Source organism: Pecten maximus, chromosome 10 (assembly GCF_902652985.1).
Source record: "Pecten maximus chromosome 10, xPecMax1.1, whole genome shotgun sequence".
NCBI lineage: Eukaryota > Metazoa > Mollusca > Bivalvia > Pectinida > Pectinidae > Pecten > Pecten maximus.
In genome coordinates, this window is record NC_047024.1 from 40,928,138 (window position 1) to 40,951,770 (window position 23,633).

At 34.4% G+C, this 23,633-nt stretch overlaps 1 protein-coding gene across 4 annotated transcripts in view; it reads right to left on the reverse strand.

Moving 5' to 3' along the window:
* Positions 1-1,284: 1,284 nt before the first annotated feature.
* Positions 1,285-23,633, reverse strand: part of LOC117335576 (myosin light chain kinase, smooth muscle-like) — a 38,406-nt gene continuing 16,057 nt past the window's right edge. For 2 of the 4 annotated variants that reach the window (XM_033895660.1, XM_033895658.1), the window contains exons 3-12: positions 20,313-20,406; positions 19,514-19,717; positions 13,948-14,089; positions 11,047-11,246; positions 8,857-9,009; positions 8,578-8,623; positions 8,029-8,112; positions 6,802-6,817; positions 4,892-4,961; positions 1,285-3,976 (exon numbers count right to left, since the gene is read on the reverse strand). In XM_033895660.1, coding sequence (XP_033751551.1) covers positions 3,973-3,976; positions 4,892-4,961; positions 6,802-6,817; positions 8,029-8,112; positions 8,578-8,623; positions 8,857-9,009; positions 11,047-11,246; positions 13,948-14,089; positions 19,514-19,717; positions 20,313-20,406 — 1,013 coding nt within the window. In that variant the 3' untranslated portion in view covers positions 1,285-3,972. Of the gene's footprint in view, positions 3,977-4,891; positions 4,962-6,700; positions 6,717-6,801; positions 6,818-8,028; positions 8,113-8,577; positions 8,624-8,856; positions 9,010-11,046; positions 11,247-13,947; positions 14,090-19,513; positions 19,718-20,312; positions 20,407-23,633 lie in introns of all 4 variants that reach the window. The other 2 variants (XR_004534454.1, XM_033895659.1) reach the window with 2 other exon arrangements.

Below are 23,633 nucleotides of genomic sequence, written 5' to 3' on the forward strand. Positions count from 1 at the left end.
AACATCCTCTTCTGATGTCTTCATACTGCCCTTAAACAAAACAATACCAACTTCCAGACTTTATAAATATATTTTGTATTCCCCTTTACTATAGCTTAACTTTTCTTCTCTTGGCCCAGCACCCACTATCAAATGAAATTCTCTTCGGATCGATGGAGGTGGTGCTATGTACAGTTGGGTTACTAACTATCTTAATCATCAAATCTTTGACTCGATGTAGGGAAGGCATGGTCAATCATATTTTACAAGTTAAAAATAATTTTGTTATGAAAAAGGCCTACTTGCATGTCCATATATTTATCGAAGTGAAAGACCCATAATATGTACATTCGCTAATTTTCATGTTAACTTTGTAACAGTTTTCATCAGGAATTTGAAGTTTGGTTGTGCTGAGAATGACAGTTTCGTATTTTTGAGCCCCCTCCGGCTTTTGAGAATTCGTCATAAGGCGAATGAATATTTTCTTGCATACATGCATGTATATTTTCTTGTACATGGCCATGGACACGCAGTCATTCGAACGTGAGTAGCAATAATGCCATGTGAAATCTTCGTCAAATCCAACTGATGTTACGTTCTCAAATATAAGCACCAAGGAAGTGTGACATCGGATTGGTTAATCAGGGTTACTGCGGCGCCAAATGCAATAAAAGGTTTAGAGGGCCTGCATAGCTCACCTGGATATTTCAGTAATCATAGCGAAAGTTACATAACAATTGCTGCATCTTCCAAGTATGGTTTGAATTTTGTTGTTGTTGTTGTTGTTGTTTTTGGTTGTTTACCCCCCCCCCCCCCCCCCCCCCCCCCCCCCCCTTATTTTGCAACGTTTCACCGATAAGGCCCCCTCTCTCTAGCCCGAAGTGACCCATGCACTCCATTTATGCAACATTTGATCTCCTTAGCTCAATAATGATTCAGACTAAGTTTATTCAAAATCCATGTAGCCATTTAGGACTACAAGAAATTTAAAAGATTTACCACAATTCCCTTATTGGGTCCCGTCCCTCGGCCCCCTTCATGGTCAGAATCGTCATTAGTGGAAAATCTGTTCCCCTTCTCCCAAGGATCTTTCTAACCAAATATGGTTAAAATCGATTCAGCATTTTATGACAAGTTTCGATTTAAAGCACTTCATATTGGTTAACTAAGTAAGTGTGTGCAAATAACATGACGGTGACTGGAAGACCTGTCAATAATGTTCATACATCATATCTGCAATATCTTTCTATTTTCATTTAAGGTTTAAAATTTGAAAACACATAAAAAATTAACACAAACAAAGGGCAGATTTCTTAATTTAATTTATTGAAAAGATCTTTCTCTATTCTAGACCACACATCAACTTCAAAACGCATGCTTGATCCAACTATGTGTTTAATTATAGAGGTCGTTTATGCTTAACTATCAAATATTTAACTGGCGTTAAGAATATTGTCCGTAAAATAAATTATGAAGTGACATTTGTTTAGAATACATGTTGTATGTTTTCATAATGATGAATGTCATACACATGACCAGTTATTTTAATTACGATGATTCTGGAAAAAAATCGTAAAAAGCAACTTATAAAATAAATTGACACATAAAAAATGTAATGCATACTTAGGCAAACAACAATTGTTTAACATAAATCGTGGCTTTCAGTTATCAAGAAAATTATTACAAATTTAGTTAAGATTGTTTTCTTCCTCTTCGTTTCATTTTTGTAATCCACAATAGGCTTCACCAGATACAATATAAAAAGCTGTAAACCACGAAAAAATGTACTCGCTAAAAAAACATCCACGAATATTGCATGTTATGCAGCACTCGTAACGTATATTGTTATATACATGTAATACTGCTCATAGTTGTCTTAATATGTTGAGTTATTATCTGGGTCTACTTAATGCATTAAATTAATTAAGTGATGATACAGGCCTACCAAATTGCTTTTGTTATATATAAGTATACATATATCTTCCCCAAAACACAGACATTACGTCTCCGACAAAGAGTCATTATAAAACTTAGCATTGAATATTGAAAACAAAAATATACTTTTATATCTTTACAATTCCAAAAGTTACATACTAAGCGTTGGTACCGATATCCAAAGGTTTGACGCTATATGTTTGTACGATTGTTGTTGTTGTTGTTGTTGTTTTTGTTGTTTTTTGTAGATGCTATTAGATATATTTTATATCATGGTTCCATTTGAGAACAGTGTTAACACTGTCGGCGAGTCGGCGACGTAGCATCATTAACATCGACGGTGAGTTCAAGCATGACTTGTCCACTAACTGATATCAATTATAAATCATACACGTTTAATCCGAGATAAAAACATTACAAACGAATACATGATGGTTAGTTCTCAAACAATTATGTACACAAAATATCAGCAAACTACAGATAAAAAAAATTACAAGATTAGGTCTTCATGTTTGTATATACAAGCTTTGTTCTACCGATAAATAGTAACAAACTCTCGTAGCTATTCTGTATTGCATGCGGAATCAATAAAATGATGATACAGCCACATAGACAATATATATATATATATATATAAATATGTGTATGATTATAATCTGCTCCACATTACCAATGTTTATTACAATAATTAACCCATCCCAAACACCACCATTTACTCTCGACACTTACTCTCGTACACTGTGGCAAAATTGTGCGATTTTGTTAGCATGATTTACTTTTATCCATTGAGCCAGTATATATCTATCTATAAATTACGTAGATAAAATCGCAATCAAGAAGGTAATCCACTTTCGTCAGACAAAATATAAGTATTTTTCATTTTATGCAGTACATATAACCTACGTCACTAATTAAATAATAATTTACACATAATAAATCATTAAGCAAATTTATTAATTCAATCTTTTTCCAAAAAGGGACTAATGTGAAGATCTTCCAGATTTTTAGATTTTTATTTAATTTTACAAAATTCCCACGAATATCTCGTTCACGCTTCTGCTATATTCTATGAATACTATTAGTGGCATGGTGAGGGGATATAACTTGGAAAAGCGTAAGTAGTGTGAGGTGGGTGGGTCTAGTATGCGTTAGTAACACCGGTAATTTGGGTATAAATGGGAAGAGAACCTGGGCTCTACATTTGATGGATTCTTATAAATATGGGATGGAGAGAGAATATTGCAGATGTTTGTGAACAGAACCTCAAAGAGGAAGATACATTTTGAATCAAACACTGGATATACCAGATTTCATATATGTAGTAGGAGTTACGTCATTGTAGGTTTTACTAAAAAATTCCACTTATTCTAAGGAAGTAGCTTTTATTTTCGAAATTACATATCAAGACACTTCGTCCTTGAACCTTATCGTTGAGTTGCATTCCGGAACAACATAGAACGAACGGAATGTGGAATACGTGAAAAATATTTTCCTGTCTGGAAGAAAGTAAACATAAAGTATTGAAACAGTCTGTTGATAAGATCAAAAGCAAATGGACAAAGAAATATAATAAATGACAATTCGAAATGATAAACACTACACATGTTGAAATTGGGAACACACTAACATAACACCACTTTACAATACACGTACGACTTCGAATATAAATTTGTCAATGTCATATAATGAAACAGAAAATGAGTGTTAAATGTTAGCTTATCAGCGTGTCAGGAGATTGCTTCAGCGGAAGTCATCATATCTCTAACCTGCTACGTCGATGAAGCAAATACACATCTGTTTAAACTACAGACCTAACAAAGCACAGAACATAATGTCTTTGTTGCAGATCGACTTTTGTGACTTCATAGCAGGAATGCAAACTCCTGTTCACGCTAAGGACTTCGCCTCTCCCACACCATTCCGATAATGTTTTTTAAGTAAGTTATGCAAGCGAGTGGCATATTATTAAAGAAAGACCAGGCATCCTTCTCCGTCTGTGAATGTGTGAAAGTCCAAATATCCTAACTTCAGTAGCTCCATGCTTTATAACAATAATGATCACCTGTAGGAAATACAAAACATAATCAAGTGAAAACCATTATTTTCTACTTTTACTGCAGAATTCAGCATGATGTTATTGACGGCAAGTTTATATGATATATACATCTTAAATAATTCATATCAACAGAAAGAAAGAAAAATTAATGTGGTTTGAATTATTCTGAGTAACCGCTATTTTCTAGATAAAAGATTAAATAAATAGTTTCTTATCTTTGAAACAGCATCATGATCTCACAGATGATCCAAAACCAAATTATATATGTATGAAAATATATAGATGAAAATTAATCATACTTTTTCTTTAATTAAGAATATTGAAGTTGTTATAAAAAGAGTGATCAATTTTGAAGAGCTGTGTATAACGAATACTGCAACGACGAACCACTATGTATTGCGCTCGGTATTTATAAAATTCTTAAAATGGCATCTCATACGTGCGGGTATTCTCATACACCAACTTAAGACTACAGAATTATATTTTAATTGCATGTAAAGTCTATATTTAAGGTTCATGGAGGCCAACATTTCCAGACGAATGATTTTTTTACTGCATAACTTAACAATCCAAACACAAATGAGCATTTATTTTGAAAAGTATAACGCGAATTTGTTTAAACCCGTTCCAAAATACTCTTCTTATAAACATAGAACAATAATAGCTGTATAGATATGCAGAGAGAAAGAATCTTCAGACGGTTTGGTCTCCAGCTTAACCATCGGTAAAAAAAAACGCAAATTAACCGGGAATATAAATGATAAGGGGTTTTTTTTACACAATATGTTATGGTATGTGTCCATTAGGCAAACTTCCAGGGATATCATCATATATTCGAACGTCTTTTCTCGAGTACTAATTGAAATACAATACCAACAAAAATATTCTTCGCTTAGTGCCGCCCTGATAACAGTATCTTACCGTGCCGTGTTGGTGCCTATGTTAGATTGACACCCATTCTCTTCAGAGCCAACATCGCATTCACCGCTTTCTGCAAAAACAAGACGAGTACGCTGATAAGAGGGGGAAATATGGTATGTATCCAAGGGGATTTATAGGGAACAAGCGCTCCGTCAGGCATAACACCGGGGGTTCATTTCTTTATACACTAGACTACGCCGAACATATCTAAAGACCCAAAATATCTCGTATGTTAACCCAGTTTCTTTAATTGGCGATGGTTGAAAAAGCAAATATCAATTCGGTTTTGAATTTGATATTCATATTATGTGTATAATACTCTATAACCATGACTTTTAACCGTAATCAAAACAATCGCAAACTCTTATAATAATTGTTTCATCCAAAAATTGCACGTGTATAGAGGAGAAAAATTAGACTTTGGAACAAAAATAAAAATATTAACTATATTTCTGGACTTTTGCCTTAAAATATGTTCGTTTTCGAAAATTATTAAAACAACAGATCATTTTAATACCGAAAAAAAGTCCAGAATGTTCCATGTACCCAATAACTGTCAATATGGAACAGACAGAAACGACCTTTGCGTGACTAATATTCTAATTTAATGATAAATATTGACAAAATGCCTTCATTTATCAGTATAATAATCGATGTTTGAGGTGTTGGGATGCATTGCTCATCAGTTAGTCAACGCAATATATTTTCTGGTAATTATTCATCATAAATACCAATTAAGAAATAGGTCACCCGTACTCTATAAATCGAAAACCAGCATGAGCCCAAAGCTCTATGCTTTTATTTCTAATTAACCCTCTCTGAAACGTCAAATATCTTCTAAAGTTACATTTAATTAAATTTTAGAATTAGGATTTGTTTATTAATTATCAATTTGGCGTTAATAAAGAAGTTATATGAATCATGCGTAGTAGAGAAAGTATTATCAGAGAGAAGAAATGATGGAACACTTAGACTGCTGATGACTGTTTACTTTAACTGATGCACCATCTAAGCGAACACAAAGTACATTCCCTACTGATAGTTAGGTTCAGATATTATATGCATGTTTCTGTGCTACGAAAGTCGCGATGTAAGTTGTATTTAGTCTTACGGCCTACATCTAACGTCAGTACTAAAATAGAATTGTTTCTATGAAGATCTAAAGAAATCCATTATTATCAAACGCATGCACCTCTTGATTTAGGAATATTTCAATCATTAAATGATATAAGGAGCTCAGTTTGAAAACTAATCCTGAATTTGTGAAAACTCCATATTGATTAAAATGTTCATAATAATAAATCAGCATATCTGTTTTAAAAACTAAGTGTCTTGCAGAGGATTATATACTTTATAAATCAGGGTATAATTTGAAAAAAAATAGTACAGCTTGTCTTGTCTTTTGTCAAGAAGAATGGCCGGCGATTATATAATACTCTGTATCGTTTTTAACGCGTCATGCAAACTTTGAAATTTTACGAAAAATGCGAAGGTGTCTATAGAGAAGAGCAATGCCCTTTTTTAAGATGTAGACAAGTAAGGGTCAAGGTTGTGTTCCCAGTCAGTTTGTTATTGTTGATGAGGAGGGAATTCACAATTGAACTCATATATACTAAATATACAGCACACTGTTATGATATATAAGTCTTTAAAACACTTAAATTGCAATTAATTTGATTTATAGGTTGAATATGAAGGAACCACAATGAGGGGGTATTATGAAAACATGTCAATCAATTTGGAATGGTTTGTATTTGGTATTTTTGATGGGGAGGTATTTGGTGACACTACATTTACGCCGTTGCTTACCTGTGTTCAACTAATGCTACAAATATACATGTTTAATACTAAAAAAAAATAGAAGAGAAACGATGACTACCATACACGGCGCACGCTTCTAATACGCTCACCTGTATCATAACCTGGCTGTAAAGAATTAAAATGAATCTGTATGGCTAGATCACTAACGACATACATTAGGTGTCTTGTTATTGAAATAATTGTTCTTCGATAAATCAGTGATGTCGTATATAGTATCTGCTATCAATCAACAAGAAAAATGTCAAAGCTTGATAGTTCGTGAAATTTGACAATCACATTGTAGATTAATTTTATTATATTGGCATTAGTACAGTTCTAATTATCGATAATAGTAAGTAAAACAGTTTTACGATGAGTGGACAAAAAAGATTTTATGAGTTATGTCTATTATTCATTAAAATGTTCGCGAGAAAAATGCCAAAGCTTCATTACTTGGTAATTCGGTTGTACATATATTTAAATTATATCGGTATTGATATAATTTCGTTCACATACAAATCCTGACTTATATAAATGCTCTGTTTATTACAATGTACACTTGTTAATGCCAATATGCTGACTAATAATTAATGCGTAAATATGAAGATCGTGTATAGAGTAAATCAAGCTAAATTGGACATAAACTTGATTGACTACAAGCAGCAGCTCTCCTTAACAATGAATGACTTCTGCTGACTTCTGCTAATGAAAGAGAAATCCATTGTTTGATCTTAACTTAGTTATTCAATCTTATTGTTTCGATGACGTTATTTGTAATGTTGATAAATCGGTTAAGGGGAACCACAGACTGAAAACTGTAATAAAATATCTTCTTTTCCCGAAGCTTTTGAGATACATTATAGAGTAAACATACACGATCTCAGCGCTGCATCTGTACATATTTTTATAATACATCATCAAGTAATGGTCTCGTTTCTATCCTTATTATGCTAAATTCCTATCAACGTTTACATAACATGTCGAAAAATAAATTTTATGAGATCTGTAAATTTCATTATTCATTCTATTGAAAAATAAATAAATGCATTGATCAGATGTTACCCTTTTAAGTGGAAACCGCTTCATTTTTGCATGCAAGGTGTTTCGCAAACTTTACCTTAAAATTTCTTCTAAGTACTATGCGATTTAAATATTGATACCTCGTTTTCAATAATATTAACATAAACAAATCTTTCAAATTTGCCAGAGAATCTCCGCGTGAGTTTAGGATCACAGTATTCTTGCGATGAACAGGCGATTGAAAGAATGGTTACATTAAAAGAAGAGCTTAAATGAATATGAAGACATTTCGTCCGTTACAATGAAATTGTCCTTACCTGCCACTTCCGCCGGAAAACAAACTTCCTCAAACGTTTTTTCGACAGCGATCTTTCGACGGTGGCTTCTCGTTTTACTGATCGCTAAAATATAAAATAGGGTTGAAAATTAAAACATGTATTTCTTTTTAAATGTCATATTTAAGAAACAGGAGGCCTGCTCACTTATAATGGATATTTATGATACTACGAAGAAAAACCCAGTGTTGTTAAAAATATGTCGCTGTTATAATTGTTTTGAAAATGCATAAATGTAGTAAAACATAAAATGGTTGTATCAAATTTGAGAAATCTGGGAAATTTATTAAAGTATGAATAATCCGTATTTTGTAACTAATATTGAAAAATCGACTGCTAGTCAAGGTTAAAAATGAACCAAACTATATTCCTTATTGTTCTATTTTTTTCTGAAAAAAAATCGCTACAACATAAGGTGATATAACACAGTGTGTCTGGTCAGTCAACAAAACATAATCTCTTTGTTAAGTGCAAATTAGTTATTTTCATAAATCACTTATACTGATGAAATAGTATTAAGATACAACTTACCCGAAGCCAGCGATGTTCCATACACTCCTTGGAAGACATGCGTTTCCTGTTTAAGGAAAAAGGTTAAATAAATATACACTATATAGATATCATCTATATGTATTTTATTCAATTTAAGGTGCTGATGTATATGTAGTTTTAATTTAATTTGATTTCAATACTGTTCAAAATAACTGAACATTCTATTTAAAATCTCTAATATTTCCAAACGTATTCAATATATATTGTTTATTTTTCTAATTTACTTTCGGGCATAAATTGAATTCCGGAATTACTCACTTTGGATCCTTAACTAGAAGATGAGTGATGAAATCTTTGGCGTCCATAGAAATACTTTCAAATTCCTCCGCCGTGAAATCCCACTTCGCATACGTTACATTGACAAGTGTTTCCGCCTCCGCCTCCCCCATGAATGGTGAAAGTCCAGACAGCCTAGATAATAATGAAACATAGATAATAATGAAACATAGATAATAATGATAGATAGATAATAATGAAACATATATAATAATAAAACATAGATAGATAATGATAAATAGATAACAACAATAGATAGATAATAATGCAGATAATAATAATAGATATATAATAATAATGCAGAAATAACGATAATAGATGGACAATGATAATAGATAGATGATAAAAGATGAACAGATTATGATAATAGATATATAAATATGTACATGTATATGTAATTTTAATTTGATTTGAATTTAATACTGTTCATAATAACTGAATATTCTTTTCAAAATCTCGAATATTTCCAAACTTATTCAATATATATTGTTTATTTTCCTAATGAAAATAGATAGATATTGATAATAAATATCTAATAACAATACATAATAATGATAGTAATATATATAAAATAATAATAGATTATAATAATGGATAGATGATAATAATACAAAAACGTACAAATATAAAGTTGTCCCATACATAGTACGTTGTAAGATAAATATAAGACTTCGACACTGAAGAAAATTATCTAAAATTATTTTCGCTGCTTCAGTATTTTGTATATTATAGATTAACAATATGTCCTATATGCACAGTCAAAAAGAAAGCAGCATTATTATATAGTTTAAGATTATGTCTAGGGAAAACAGGAATGCTTGTTTTATTATGTGAATTCGATAACAATGATGATTTTTGGTGTAAATCTCAGTTTCCCAGCTAAGAAACGTATGAATATTATCAAAAGCTTCTGAATGAGATTCTTATAGTCCTGTCTTAAAATGATATCATGGATATCGGCCCTTTATTATTACCTATAACATCATTTCAATTAAGATCATAGAATGATTCTTTATTACGATAAACAAGAACATGTAAAGGGGAGTACATTGTACCATAAAAAACATGTTCTGTATGATGGAGACAGTAGATATTGGAACACCGAAAAGTTCAAATATATGACGTATTTAGCGGAAAAGTATTCTTTGAAACTCGGAAAGAAACAGACAGCTATCAGGTATGTACCGACGACAAAGAGCGCACTGAAAAACTAACAGGTATTTTGGTATTTTCGGACGAGAACGTATGCACTGAAAAACTAAACTTCATTTAACTGTGTTTTCTGACGTGGTATGTTGTGTGTTTCATATTGCAATCTGTTTCTTTCGTAGTGACATTGTTATGTATATATATATTAAGATGTTCTTCATAAACACAGGGATAATGAATGCATGCATGTTACAACAGGTGCGCGGTATCTTTTGGTACGCGAGGTGATCCTATCGCTGCTGTACGGATAACGACCGGAACTGTCAGGGTACGGTGTACTTACAACACATACATATCACGTGCATTGGCACGAACATTGTACTGTATAAACATTGCAGGCCAATTCAATGATAATATTTCATTTCAGCGAATGCCTTGCTAAAGGTGCACTAAGAACTAGTCCCTATCAGATTATGCAATGTGTTAAGGAGATATGCTACCATCACCGAACTGTGAACTGATGTTAAATACAGATGAATGCCAGACTTATAGAATGTAATTTATCTATCAATAAAGATATAATATTTGTAAATTGATTTATAGTATATTGTTGTATTACATATTAATAAACTCTCTTTAAAGTTTATTTTCTCAAGACAATAAAGGAAGTAACTCCAAGACAACCATTGATATTGTTTCAAGACAGATATAAATGTCTGTATTGTCATATTTTGTTTTTGTAGAGGAATAGTTAAATTTGTATTGAATGTTCATTATGCGTGTAGGAAACGCTATAGTCATTTAACGATCGTTATATTTTAAAATTTTTGTAATATTTTATTACATGTGATCAAAAAAATATAATTTAATGAAAAATATTGAATTTTGATGAAAAGGTTTCAATAAACGCCTATTTTTCTTTCTCTTAATAGTGTAATTTTATTTTATAAGAGTTCCTGTCCTGCCAAATGTATTTCGACCAAAAAAATGTTAGATTTGCCAGCATGGATTCAAAATACTTACAACACATAGCATATAACGCCCACACTCCACATGTCAGTGGCGGGAGACACGGGGTCATAGTTCACCACTTCCGGTGCCATGAATTCTGGGGTTCCAAAGAGAATCCTAAGTTCATCTTTCGGGGTACAGGCTCTGGCTAGTCCAAAGTCAATTATCTTGATTCTGTTTCCCTCTCTTGTTAGACAAAGGATATTTTCCGGCTTCAATACAACATATGAAAACATGAATCAACTGGAAACGGAAATAGAAATGGAAAAGATGAGCCGGCCTTGAGGATAAACCGGTCTCGCTAAGGATTACTTGTAAAAAAATATCTTGAAATCAAAACAGTAGACCTCCCTACTTGAATCAAATGTCATAACCTGATTAAGCTAGGAGTGCTGATCAATTTATGGATTTATTTCAGGGCAATTTACGTTTTGTAAAATGAAATTAGTACACATTTGAAAATGCTTTCAACAGTACAGATTTAAAAAAAAAACATCTTGAAATCAAAACAGTAGACCTCCCTATTGCAATATATTGTGACCTGTCTGTGCGATACTTGAATCAAATGTCAATAATCTGATTAAGCTAGGAGTGCTGATTAATTATTGATATATTTCAGGGCAATTGACGTTTTGTAAAATGAAATGATTACACATTTGAAAATGTTTCAACAGTGCAGAGATTTATACAGAAAACAACTTCAGGCATAATGCAAATAGCTATAGTAAATTATCAATAAAGAAGTCATGTTGTGGACATGATGCTGAGAACAGACCATATTTTAGCACCTTTTGTGGGCATGAGTATGGTTTACAATACCAAGAAGAATCAATACTTATTTAACAACATGATAAGAAATATGGTTGGCGTTCCAGTAATACGTAGTATTTTACCTACATGTCTTTGTGCCGACAAAATTAAAAAGTCTTCATTTAAAACCTTAGCAACCATGAGGAATAAATATGCAGATTAGTTCTCTTTGGAAACTGTAAATTATAGCCACAGCTCACTTAATTACGGTTTCGGAGTTGTTATATAATGTCTACATCTGTATATTAAATCATCTCATATGCACAAAGCTAAACCACTTCAAGACCAACTCAAACCTCGGCTACCTTCGCCTCGATTTGCATATCAAGAACAGTTTCTCTCCAAGGCTAATGCAGGTATAATGATATTATAATGAGTAACTCGCTTACCGCGCGGGAGTGTAATAGGGAAACACTTGTCTCTCAGTATTGTTTAAAAATATGTGTGTTAATGTACGAAGGTCGCAGGCAAAGAACGCTGATCTGTTTCGGGTATTACAGCTTAATCAACAACATGAATATTCTCTATTTGCAAAGATGTTGCGACATAAACAGTTTTCTCCAGTGGAGTCAACAATATGTTTACACCATATTAATCATATTCGTGATTATATGTCTCAAGTATATTGAATATCAAACCTAGTTTGGAAGGGTCGTACAAAAGACACACAGGATATATTTAGAAAAACAACTATAACACAGACAAAACATATTAACTGAGGTGTACAAATGTTTCAATTTTCTAGGTCTCCTCAAAGCTGTAATGCGCTAAACGATTGATACCCAGGAAGTGATCAAAAATACTTAAACTGATTCGAAAAAGGTGTCAAAATCTGGACGGGGAGATGCAATTTTTTTTTTATAAATAAATATTTTTGTTGATATTTTCAATATTGGGTTTGAAAACAACCGTTAATCACATGTGTATATATTCTGAATAAATAAACGTGAAACGTTAAACACACTAAAATGGAGAGCGTCAAATGTTTTCAATCTTTTACAACCAACAGGAATAGGGAATATCCAGGGATGTTCTTGAATCAACAAACACTGGTTTCACTAGAAGTTTGTAAGAAGTTTTTGAGGTTTCTATAAACAAGACTAAACTTGGCGATGACTTAAAAAGAGTTCAAGGCTTCTGATAATTGGTCGTATTGAATGATAAGTCGATGTTAGGTTGCCTAGCTCCCCTATGTCGGGTTAAACCTTCGTTTAACCTCTGTGTACCTATTATAACTGACAACCGTTATATATACCATATGTACCGACACTTATCCAACGCCAGCATCTCTGATAACGAGACTGCCGGGAAGATGGCTCACCTGATTTAACGTATTTTGCGAAAAAGAGGGTTAAAAATATACATTTGAAACATATACACGTGTTTTGCATAGACTAGCAATATTCATTTTACATCCCCATCTCTCTATCACTACATTGATGTAGAGAAGTTATATATATGACCTTGACGAAAATAATCTCAAGGTTAAAACAACTAAGCACGGCAACCTGACTCAGCTACGGTCATAAAACTTCACAAGAGTTGCCGCAGTCGTGGTATATATAACTGTATTTACAACCGTGAAATAAATGTTATCTGTGTTCGCACTTCAGAGAGAAGGGGGTATGGTTTACAAAACGTCGTGGTGCCGATATGCCCGCTAATCTACTTGCAATACAAACACCAAGGTGATGAGGATTTAGCGTTTCCTACTTATACGAAAACATCCATTAGGTTTTTAAGACGGATTTATTTGTAGTAAAGAATGATAAAATACCCCCACAGAGTTTTATTGCTGATGTTTGGTACACCAAAAATGTGTTAATAGGTAAAACGATATTTCTATGTAAACAACATTGTACAAAAAAAAAACGTATTTCAGATTGTGTTTTGTTTACACTAATTGGCTATTGCACACATACGCACTCATCTGATATAATGAGTAACGATAAGGGGCTTTATACTTGAAACATGCATGTGCAGTATGCTCACTTGAAAACCTTTATTCCAACACATAGCACCCACTGATGCACAAACATCAGACCGATCAAACAGCAGACATCCAAAATGTCGTTAAGTGCGTGTAAAGAAAAGAGAACTTACCTTCATATCCAGATGGAGAACGTTTCGCGCGTGCATAAATTCCACCCCTTCACAAATCTGTCGCATGAACATAACGCAAGCTTTTTCCGTCAATATGAAATCGTCGTTTATTACACGTTCAAACAGTTCTCCCCCGGATATTCTGCGAAAAAAATATAAATAAACAAAAGTATGAATGACGATAACATCAATATCATTGATACAATCGCTTTCCAAATAAGTTTCGGAGTAGCAAGCAGAAACTGTGATATAAGTAAAATGTAAAAATGTCATGATATCGTAGATCTTGTATCCGATAAACATGTATATAGTATAAATTGGTGTACCTTATCATAAGTAAAAATGCCCGATATGAAAACAACATGTAAATATCAACCTAATTGGTTGTTATTATCTTCTGCTCCATATACCCCTAGAGTTCGTTGAAATAAAGTATTATTTCTTTTTCACGAGCGTACATTGACTTTAGTGTTCCCATTAAGTAGCATGAATGACACCAAGTGAGAGTAAAACAATAGATAAAAGTTTGGGATTTATTTCGAAATTAATGGAGGTTCATAAAAAGTTGGAGACTGCTGCCATTGTTAAATCAGGTTGTTTATTATGAAATGGAAACTACAAAGATGGCTATGAACGTAAACAACATTAGAGATGATGATATTAATTGGATGTCTACAGCGCCTTTGTTGTTTGTTAAATAGCATCAATTCACGCGAGACAATAAACCACAATAAACGTCTTCATCAACGTAAAGGAATGAATGCATCTATTGAAGTATTGTTATAAATCAGTACATTAATGTCTTCCCTAGTCCCACCCATAACACATTACAAACACAATGTTCTGTAAACAAATAAACAGGCACGCCCATTGCCAAATCAAATCTCGCTATATACCGATACTTCAGTCCTTAGTTACAGACCTTAGAAACCATTCATGAACGAGAACTTTTGCACTCAAAACAAGCTATAGGTAAATGTACTTTGAAATCCAACATAAGTAACAGAAAAAGGATTACTGTATACCAATTATTCGTCAATCTATGACTCATATATTTGTAAGGCCAAGAGTCAAAATTGTGGAAACCCAGATAAAAATTTTGGGAAATTTAAATCAACTTAACGAAGATCCTGAATATTGAATGGGAGATATAAAGATATTAGTTTTTATATAGTATACATGTATATAAAACGTCTGTATGTGGTTTAGGTTTATTTTGTTTAACGTCCTATTAACACCCATGGTCATTTAAGGACGTGCCTGGTTTTGGAGGTGGAGGTGGAGGAAAGCCGGAGTACCCGGAGGAAAACCACCGGCCTACGGTCAGTACCTGGCAACTGCCCCACGTAGGTTTCGAAATCGCGACACAGAGGTGGAGGTCTAGTGTTAAAGTGTCGGCCACCACCGCGGGACCATGCCTGTATGTCATATGTGTAATACAATGGTCTTCCCACAAGGATTTAATCTTCTGAAAACGCAAATCAACGTTTGAATTTATCTTTTACTTTCACAATTTTCTTATCACGCTTGTGATGAAAATCTTCAGTGAAGTGTTAAAGATACTCAGTCTAAAACTAAATTCCTGTTCAATTATGATAAAATGCCTTAGCTCCTCTACAACATGCGAGCGTTGAAAGCAAAATGCCAAACGATCCCATTAAACATGTGCCAGTAAGTTTAGAGTTTTGAGATGTAAACATTGCCAAGGGATACTGCAATTCTACACTACATGCTGCATACCGTCCTTAAATGACCTAAATGTGTTGACGGCAGGTTAAACAACAACTACCAACTAAATACATACATAAAGAAGTGTTTGTATATTAAAAACATTAAAGAGTAACAAACAAACAAAATATACACAAACAATAAAAATATTAACATAATCATAAAACCATAATTTTAATTTTCTTCATTCTATATTTGCATGGAGACACCAAGGATGATAAGACAAGGTGCTCCTAGAGAGTAAGCGTCGTCTGCTTCATTGATGACACCGCCATACAATCTAGGTCACAACGACACCTGCCATACAAATCTAGGTCACGACGAAACCCGCCATACAAATCTAGGTCACGATGACACCCGCCATACAAATCTAAGTCACGACGACACCCGCCATACAAATCTAGGTTAACTCCGGTAACGTCAAATTCCACATTCTCAAAATGAGAACTAGGGTAGTTGTGATAACGGAAGTATTGCGCATGTCTGACATGTCACAGGGAAATGTATTCACATTATAAATAAGATCATACAAACATTAATATAGGCGTTTTCCCACGTAACATTAATGTATGTTAGTTTTCCCTGCCGCGCGTGATAGTCTTCACGAAAATGATAAGTAGTTCCTATTAAGATGATGAACGTGAACAATTATAGGTTTCACTTGATACATAATCAATACCATTAAAGAGACCCTATGATGAGTTTTTTGTTTTTGTTTTTGTTTTTTTGTTTTGTTTTGTTGTTTTTTTTCGTTACTCCCCTCTATGTATTTATGATTTGGGCACTTAACATCACTGACAAACCCTAAAAGAACGAAACAGCTGTATGGTGCAATTTAATTCACATAAACTAAATTTATGTTGAATATTAATAAATCGTGTCTTTTGTGCAATTCTTAGAGTCTCGCTACGTGATAGGTCCTACAGTATTGCTCAACAATTAATGATGTACAGGGTATACGTATATATTTACCATCCAGGTCAAATGGGCCATGAACTCTCGGCCAAGGTAAGTAAAAGCACGTGTATTGTGGAGTCTAGTGGGACACTCGGGGCACAGGGTATTAATTATATGGCCTGATCACACATGACTACCATCAGACGTGACTCTGAAGACCCCAGTTTATAGGATCAGTACAGGACAATGTAGATTGTGATCAAGAGCTACTACCGTGGGCGCATGTGCTGAAATGATACCACTTAACCAAGTATATCTGCTAGCCGACACATTTAGGTGTGCCCAAATCTTAGTGTATAGTCATATAAAGGAATATCTCGGTAACGAATGGACGCAACGGGACAATATGTTTTAATAAATAAGTCATACAAGTCTGTAGCTAGTGCCATCATATCTATAATTCAACTCCAACAAAACACAACAATAATAGCACCACTAACAATATACATTTGCAGTATCCCTATTTATTTGAATGAGATTATTGTCGCCTCTCTCTCTCGATGCAACGACATATCATTTATATCATTTTCTTGGCGCTAACTGCCAAAGTCACCTTCACTAAAGCGCACCCCCACTCCCTCAATGTACATTGTATATCCCAAACTCCAGATATTGGCAGTGTAACGAAGTATTCGCGTAAAGAAGAGTATCGTTGCCATGTCAGACGTTTTTCAACGAAAACAGTAAAAACATATTGAGACATAAAATGATAATGAAACAGAACCATAAGGAAAAGTTGGCGAGAGTATATTAATGATTATCAGAAAATAAAAAATTTAAAAATCATAGTCAGAGATAAGCCAAGATGTGTTTGAGTATCATTTACCAGCGTAATAAATGTATGATTACAATATCATAACCTGGCCAATCCTTAGGTACATAACATATTTTGTAACAGGTACACGTTGATAAACATTTCACAAAAGAAGGAAAACTCCGCCGTTTTTTGTTATAAAACATGGAACTATTTTTTCAAGCATGTTTTAAACATATCGTACGATACAGATAGACTTTCGGCATTTTCTCCCCGTGAATCACACAGCTTTGCCAGCATCCACCTATAGCCTCGCCAGAATTCGGGGGCGTTCAGAACAATGCCTGGTCTGCCATCGTTGGCACCGTAACAGTTCTCTATTGTGTGTCATGTACACTTCTGTGTACAGTTTGTCCTACAGCTATAATGGAGACGATTATATCTCGAATTATCCTACATCTTTCTCTGTGTCAATGGAACACTGTCTCCCGATGGGCGACGGCTAAAGCTTCCCATTGGATAACCATTCTTTTCCAGGAGTTAGGTTCAATTTCACTCTCTGCACCCCTGGACTATGTCATGACAACATCAAAGTCATACATCTATAGCTATTTGATTGGTCAGGAAAGAAACTAACCATTTGCTAAGCTGGTGCATTTCGTTTGAAGGTCACTGACTGAGGAGCGACAACCAAATTCAAAGCTAGTCAGTCTAATGGCTTGGCGACCCCATAATTCGTTTGATTGCGATGACTAAGTCTTCGATTTTGTCATGACATTTTCCATGGGTGCAGAGAGTGAAATTGAATGTAAGCCCAAGAGTATTGAGAATATTGAAAACAATGTCTTCAGAAATCCCCAGAAAATAGGTCCGCAAATAAACGGAGCTTTGTCAAGGCATACTCTGCTATCCGTTGTGTAATATTATGTTCAAGCATTCACAAAACCTTATTTTGGAACCAGCACGACAAATAAACTACACTGTACCGTTACCTTGGCAATGACACAGAGCTATATCCCTTCCAGTACTCTATATAGTGTACTCCTGTTTCATAACGTTTTTGCTAATGATGTAACAATCATTTATACAACGTTTGAAACCTCAGGTCATTCACTATCATAAAGGTGCTTTCTACTCTGCGGTGTACATTTGTAGACATAGGGACTCTGAGATAGAGCGGAAATGCCTTAGACGTCAGAGGGATGGAATCTAGTTAATAATAACAGGGTGCCCTGTTCAGTTCCATTAAGACGTTTTCCTATCTACTCTTTTTATCAAACCTTATCATTAATTAGTTTTTAAAGTGTCTAATGAATGAAATTTCATTTGGTATTAAATTTCAAGACACTGAAATTGTCTCGTTATACTACACTTTTTTGCCGAGAACAGGTTCTTCTTGGCAGTATAATGGGGACTTTATAAAAGAATTATTGACGATATAAGTAAAAGTGGACAGTGCAATTTGATGGCGCTAAGTGAGGAGGACACATGAAGCACGGCTCACAACCATATATGTCAATCGAGAGGCATAGAGATTATACCGCCAAGTGGTAAACTCGATATAAATATGTGACATTATAACGAGTTAAACTCTGAGATGATTAATCTTGGCGTTGAGCAAGGGGCATCATATCAAGGTTCAAGTGAAATTAAAGGGGCGTTCCTTCGTTCGGACGTCAGAAATTTCTATTGATGAAACACCGAAATGTACAGGAAAAAGGCATATCGTGCACAAGTACCTATGTTTTGCGGTAATTAGTTCTACTTCGGCTCGAATTAAGAATTTTCAGGACTTAACACTCGAAGAACGTTGGTATATCTTGAGAATAAAACTGCTGTATTAATGTAAAGATTATAACTTTTATCACTTGGAAAAAAACGTATCTTAAATTAAATTTTGACGACCTAAACTTTATTCAAACGAAGGAATGCCTCTTTATTATAAGAGTAATGTTTTATAAGAAGCTAATTTTAAGCTATGTGACTAAGGTGACTAAGGTGACTAAGGTAAAAGGTATCATGTGACTAATACAACTTTTTAGTCACGGATTTGCATCAAAGAATGAATATCAAATAGTTTGTGCCAAGTAGAAACTAATGAAGAAATGACTAATGAAAACGACTTACAGTTCTGTGACGAGGCAGAATTTGTTTTTGTTCTCGAACGCGTCATAAAGTTGTAGCAATCGTGGGTGTTGTAAAGACTTCATTATGTCGAATTCATTCATTACATCCTTCCGCTCTTGTGGACCCTCTATCTCGATAAACTTCGCCGCTAGGTTGCGTCCCGTTCGCTTTTCTCGACATTTCTTCACTTCTCCGAATTTGCCCCTGTAGCAAATAATTTTCTTTTTATATTGTTATTCTGTTGGGAGATGAAATCTATTTAACCTGTGTTAATTTGATTCACACTAAATCAACAGTGAATATCTAAAACTGTATCCTTAAAATAGAATGGATTCTTCCGATTCTTGCTTTTTTGTTCGGAACTACAAAGAAATTTCAAATCATTCATTTTTTCTTAGTATTTCCTTTTCACTCAATATCTATTTTAAGCATGTTGCTTTACCAAATGGCGGGGAAATCATTTTTACTGGAAGGTCAACATTCTAGCATTGTCATTTCTTTCAACCACAAAATGATTCGGGACTTTGTCTTTCGAGTTTGACTTCGCAAATCTATTTGTCTTCGCTTAAACTAGCAGTATGTTGAAAAAATCTGAAAAGATCCTGATTGAAGTAATTTGGGAGGATGTATATATAGATTTACTTTCATGGAACTGATTGAGTTGCAGTTTCTATATTTGATCATTTTTTTTTTATCAAACTCATGTTAACATAAGGTATTGATACCAAGGTCGAGCAAGTGTCAAAACAACATATCTAAAAAAGATTGAGTTTGTCACAAAAACTCTAGACGAGCTTACCTTCCAAGCAGCAGGTCTGTGATGTCATAATCTTGAGTCACCCAACGCGAGGTCTTCACGTGAACGTCACGTTTTTCAAACGGGGACTCATCCACTGAAACATATGAAAGCTCAATATAAATATTGGTAGTGCGTGATAGTTAAAGCTTATAACCATTTCTCAAACGTTATCTGATAACTGTAAATAGTGCATATTAGGAATGTGCCCGGTATTAGGAGATGCTATTGTCAAACAAAAGGACTCTTGTCTGTTCTGTCAACCTGTTCGCAGCATTCCTTTATTTGCTGAATCACGTCATGATTCAAGTTATCGTTAAGCAAGTGATGTTTAATCTATATGCTGAATTTGGTTTGAGATGCTCATTTCTCTTCGGAAGAATGATACCGATATTAAATCTATACACACTTTTGCAAGAATGAATATAAACAACGAAAAGGGTTGTTGCAACATTCGACTGACATTCAAAGAAATAATGTGCACTTGGTTTCCTATATTATTTTTGAAGAATGCTATATAAACATATTTCGAAAAAAACACACGCACAGATTTGATTAATCTTTAGAAGATTGCTGACTTTTAAGCGTTTAGTTTTTATTAAAGTAAACACTGCCACGTGAAAATTGTCTGAACTGTTGTGTAGGAAAGAACTGATGGTAATATAATAATGGCGTAATTACGGAGTACACTTGATGACTCCTTTAAACAGGCAGCCAGGAGGTCATTGTCCGCTGTATGTAAATACCACCAAATAATAAGTCCTACGTCTATAGGTGAAGACCGAAACAGAGAAACTTACTTCAATCTGTTTGCCTCTTATTCACCATTGAAACAATGCCCGTAGTTTGTTTGGCATTGATTAAAACAATATAACATTCGTGATTCATATTGAGGCAAAACAACACAACATTGTTTGAATGTAAAGCAAAGGTTACTCATTCATTGGATGTTGTTTTATTAACAATAGTTATTGTCTAGTCCAATGTTTCCCTTGGCGATTTGGTGTTCGCTTTATTCTTTGAAAACATCACGATCCTAAATTGAAGATGGTAAATATTGTTCCTAGTTCTTTTTCTGTAATGATCTACAAGTAAGTGGTGAATCCAAATTATTTTCAGTACAGTGTCTAGTGTAAGTCTTACCTTTTTTAAAAATTTGACGATAGTCCGAAATTAGAGGATTTTACTTTCACTTCACAAATTTATTTCATTTTTCTTCTTCGCGTACATCAACCATGATATATTTTAAATTAATAATTGAGCTGATCATGGCTGGAAATCATTTCAAAAATGCATTGTTTACATTTTTTATGTTTAATAATTTATGGTAATACCTGACACTATCATGGAATTTCATGGATGGATGGATGGATGGATAGCTGGACGGCTGGATGCATGCATGCTTGCATGATTGATTGATTGATTGATTGATCACACATTATTATTATCAAAGAGGCATTGTTTTTGGGGGTATGGTTGCGTCTGTTCACCTAAATGTATAGAATCAATGCATACGCTGAAAATAAACGGCTTCGTTCGGCTGCAATAACGTTAACGATAATGTTTGCCGTGGTTACCTGAGGCTGACGAGGCAGAATTATGTATATCAGTAGGGGAGACCAAAGCTTGTCCAGAACCAACCCAGACAATCACGTGAGCTATAATACACTAGGCCTACAGGATTTTGGCAGCATCTTGCGAAAGGTGAAGGTCACCGGAATAGCAAGGCCATCGATATATCAAGGCCAGTTCTGATAAATGAAAGAATTTCTTTAGCGTGAATATTTTTACAGAGCTGCATGTTAATGTCTTCTGCCTACATATTACGCCACCATTGGCTTCTATTAGGTGTTTACTGCAATACGATGGTATTTTATGATGGAAATGTAAAATATTATCTTGTTATTGCGGTTTCAAACCTTGGGATCCGGGTGTGGATTTGGCATCAGTTTAAAACATAACATACGTGTGAAAACATAAATATGTGAGGAAATAATGAATCATTAAAAGAACATGATGCATACAGAATGTTTTTATTAACAAACATTTACCGCCCTAATATCATAATTCGTAAGAAACTAATCAACTTAAGATATTGCTATGCAACTAATTGATCATAAATATCTCTCCGGACGCTGTCTTGATTTTGTTCATGAGCTGAACGTTCGAAAAGTAAAACTGTCCTCACTCAGCGATGAAAGGGATCCCCTAGGCAACCACTTCCGGGGTCAGCATATTTAACCGGAAATGATGACAATTCTGTAAGATAGCACTATAATGCGATCTTGGTCTAATTCAAGCAGGCATAGTCCCTTAAGCACTCGAATAGTAGAAAGGACGTTGGACAGTCACAGCCCACCGACAATCTATATGGGGAAATGTCTGTCCGCAACCTGTTCAGCCATTCTATAACGTAATGATTTGCGCCACATATCTAGTTCTACTTGTCCATTCTGTGGGTTGTTTTTATAATATAATTTATAGTCCTGCACGTGTTTAACGTGCCGTCCCGTCGTCATTAGGTAAATAGACCGGGGTACGATGTCCTACTTATGTCAGCGCGTGAATACGTGACATACTGCACTAATTATTGGGAGACCTCAAGTACAACACGCGCTAATCAATTCCACGTAAACGTTTATCACTCATTCATAAGTATGGCACGTGAGGATGCTCCACCCCAAGGCACCGATACGTAGTAGGGTTAGATATGTGAGCAAAGCGAATTATCGTAAACTTTCGGAACACAAATGGGTCTTCGATTTATTTTTGAAATAACATTATCCGCCTTTAATTCGGAACACCAATGTATATCTGCCAAAATATAATTATATTTCTGATAATCATATTATGCGACTCCAACTGTAATGAGCATGATATAAATTTATGGGCGGGGTGTTCGCGGGGTGTTCGCGACTTCGGTATTCCCGATATTACCCTCTCCTGCACAAAATCCCTCAAGGGAATAACTTTATAACGTGAAATATATCCCTCTTCCTATTCTCTATTTCATGAGGAAGACTGTAAATAGCGCACAGTGGTATTTAAGCAATATGATATGAAAGGGCTGCCCGAGTTGTATTTGCATCCAGTACAAATTGAATAAAGACAAACAAAATGGTGTAAGGGAAAAAAGACCATGCGTTCCTGAAGGGTAAGTCTAAAATAGCTATAGATTTAGAATCAAATGGACTAGACTCCAGATATTTGATAACTGAAGTGGAGGAGTTACGTACAGTCATTTCCGAACAATTCGGTAATGTGACGAGTCGTGAGGGATTAACATAAAATTTGTATAAATGGTTCACGTAGAAACAGTATACG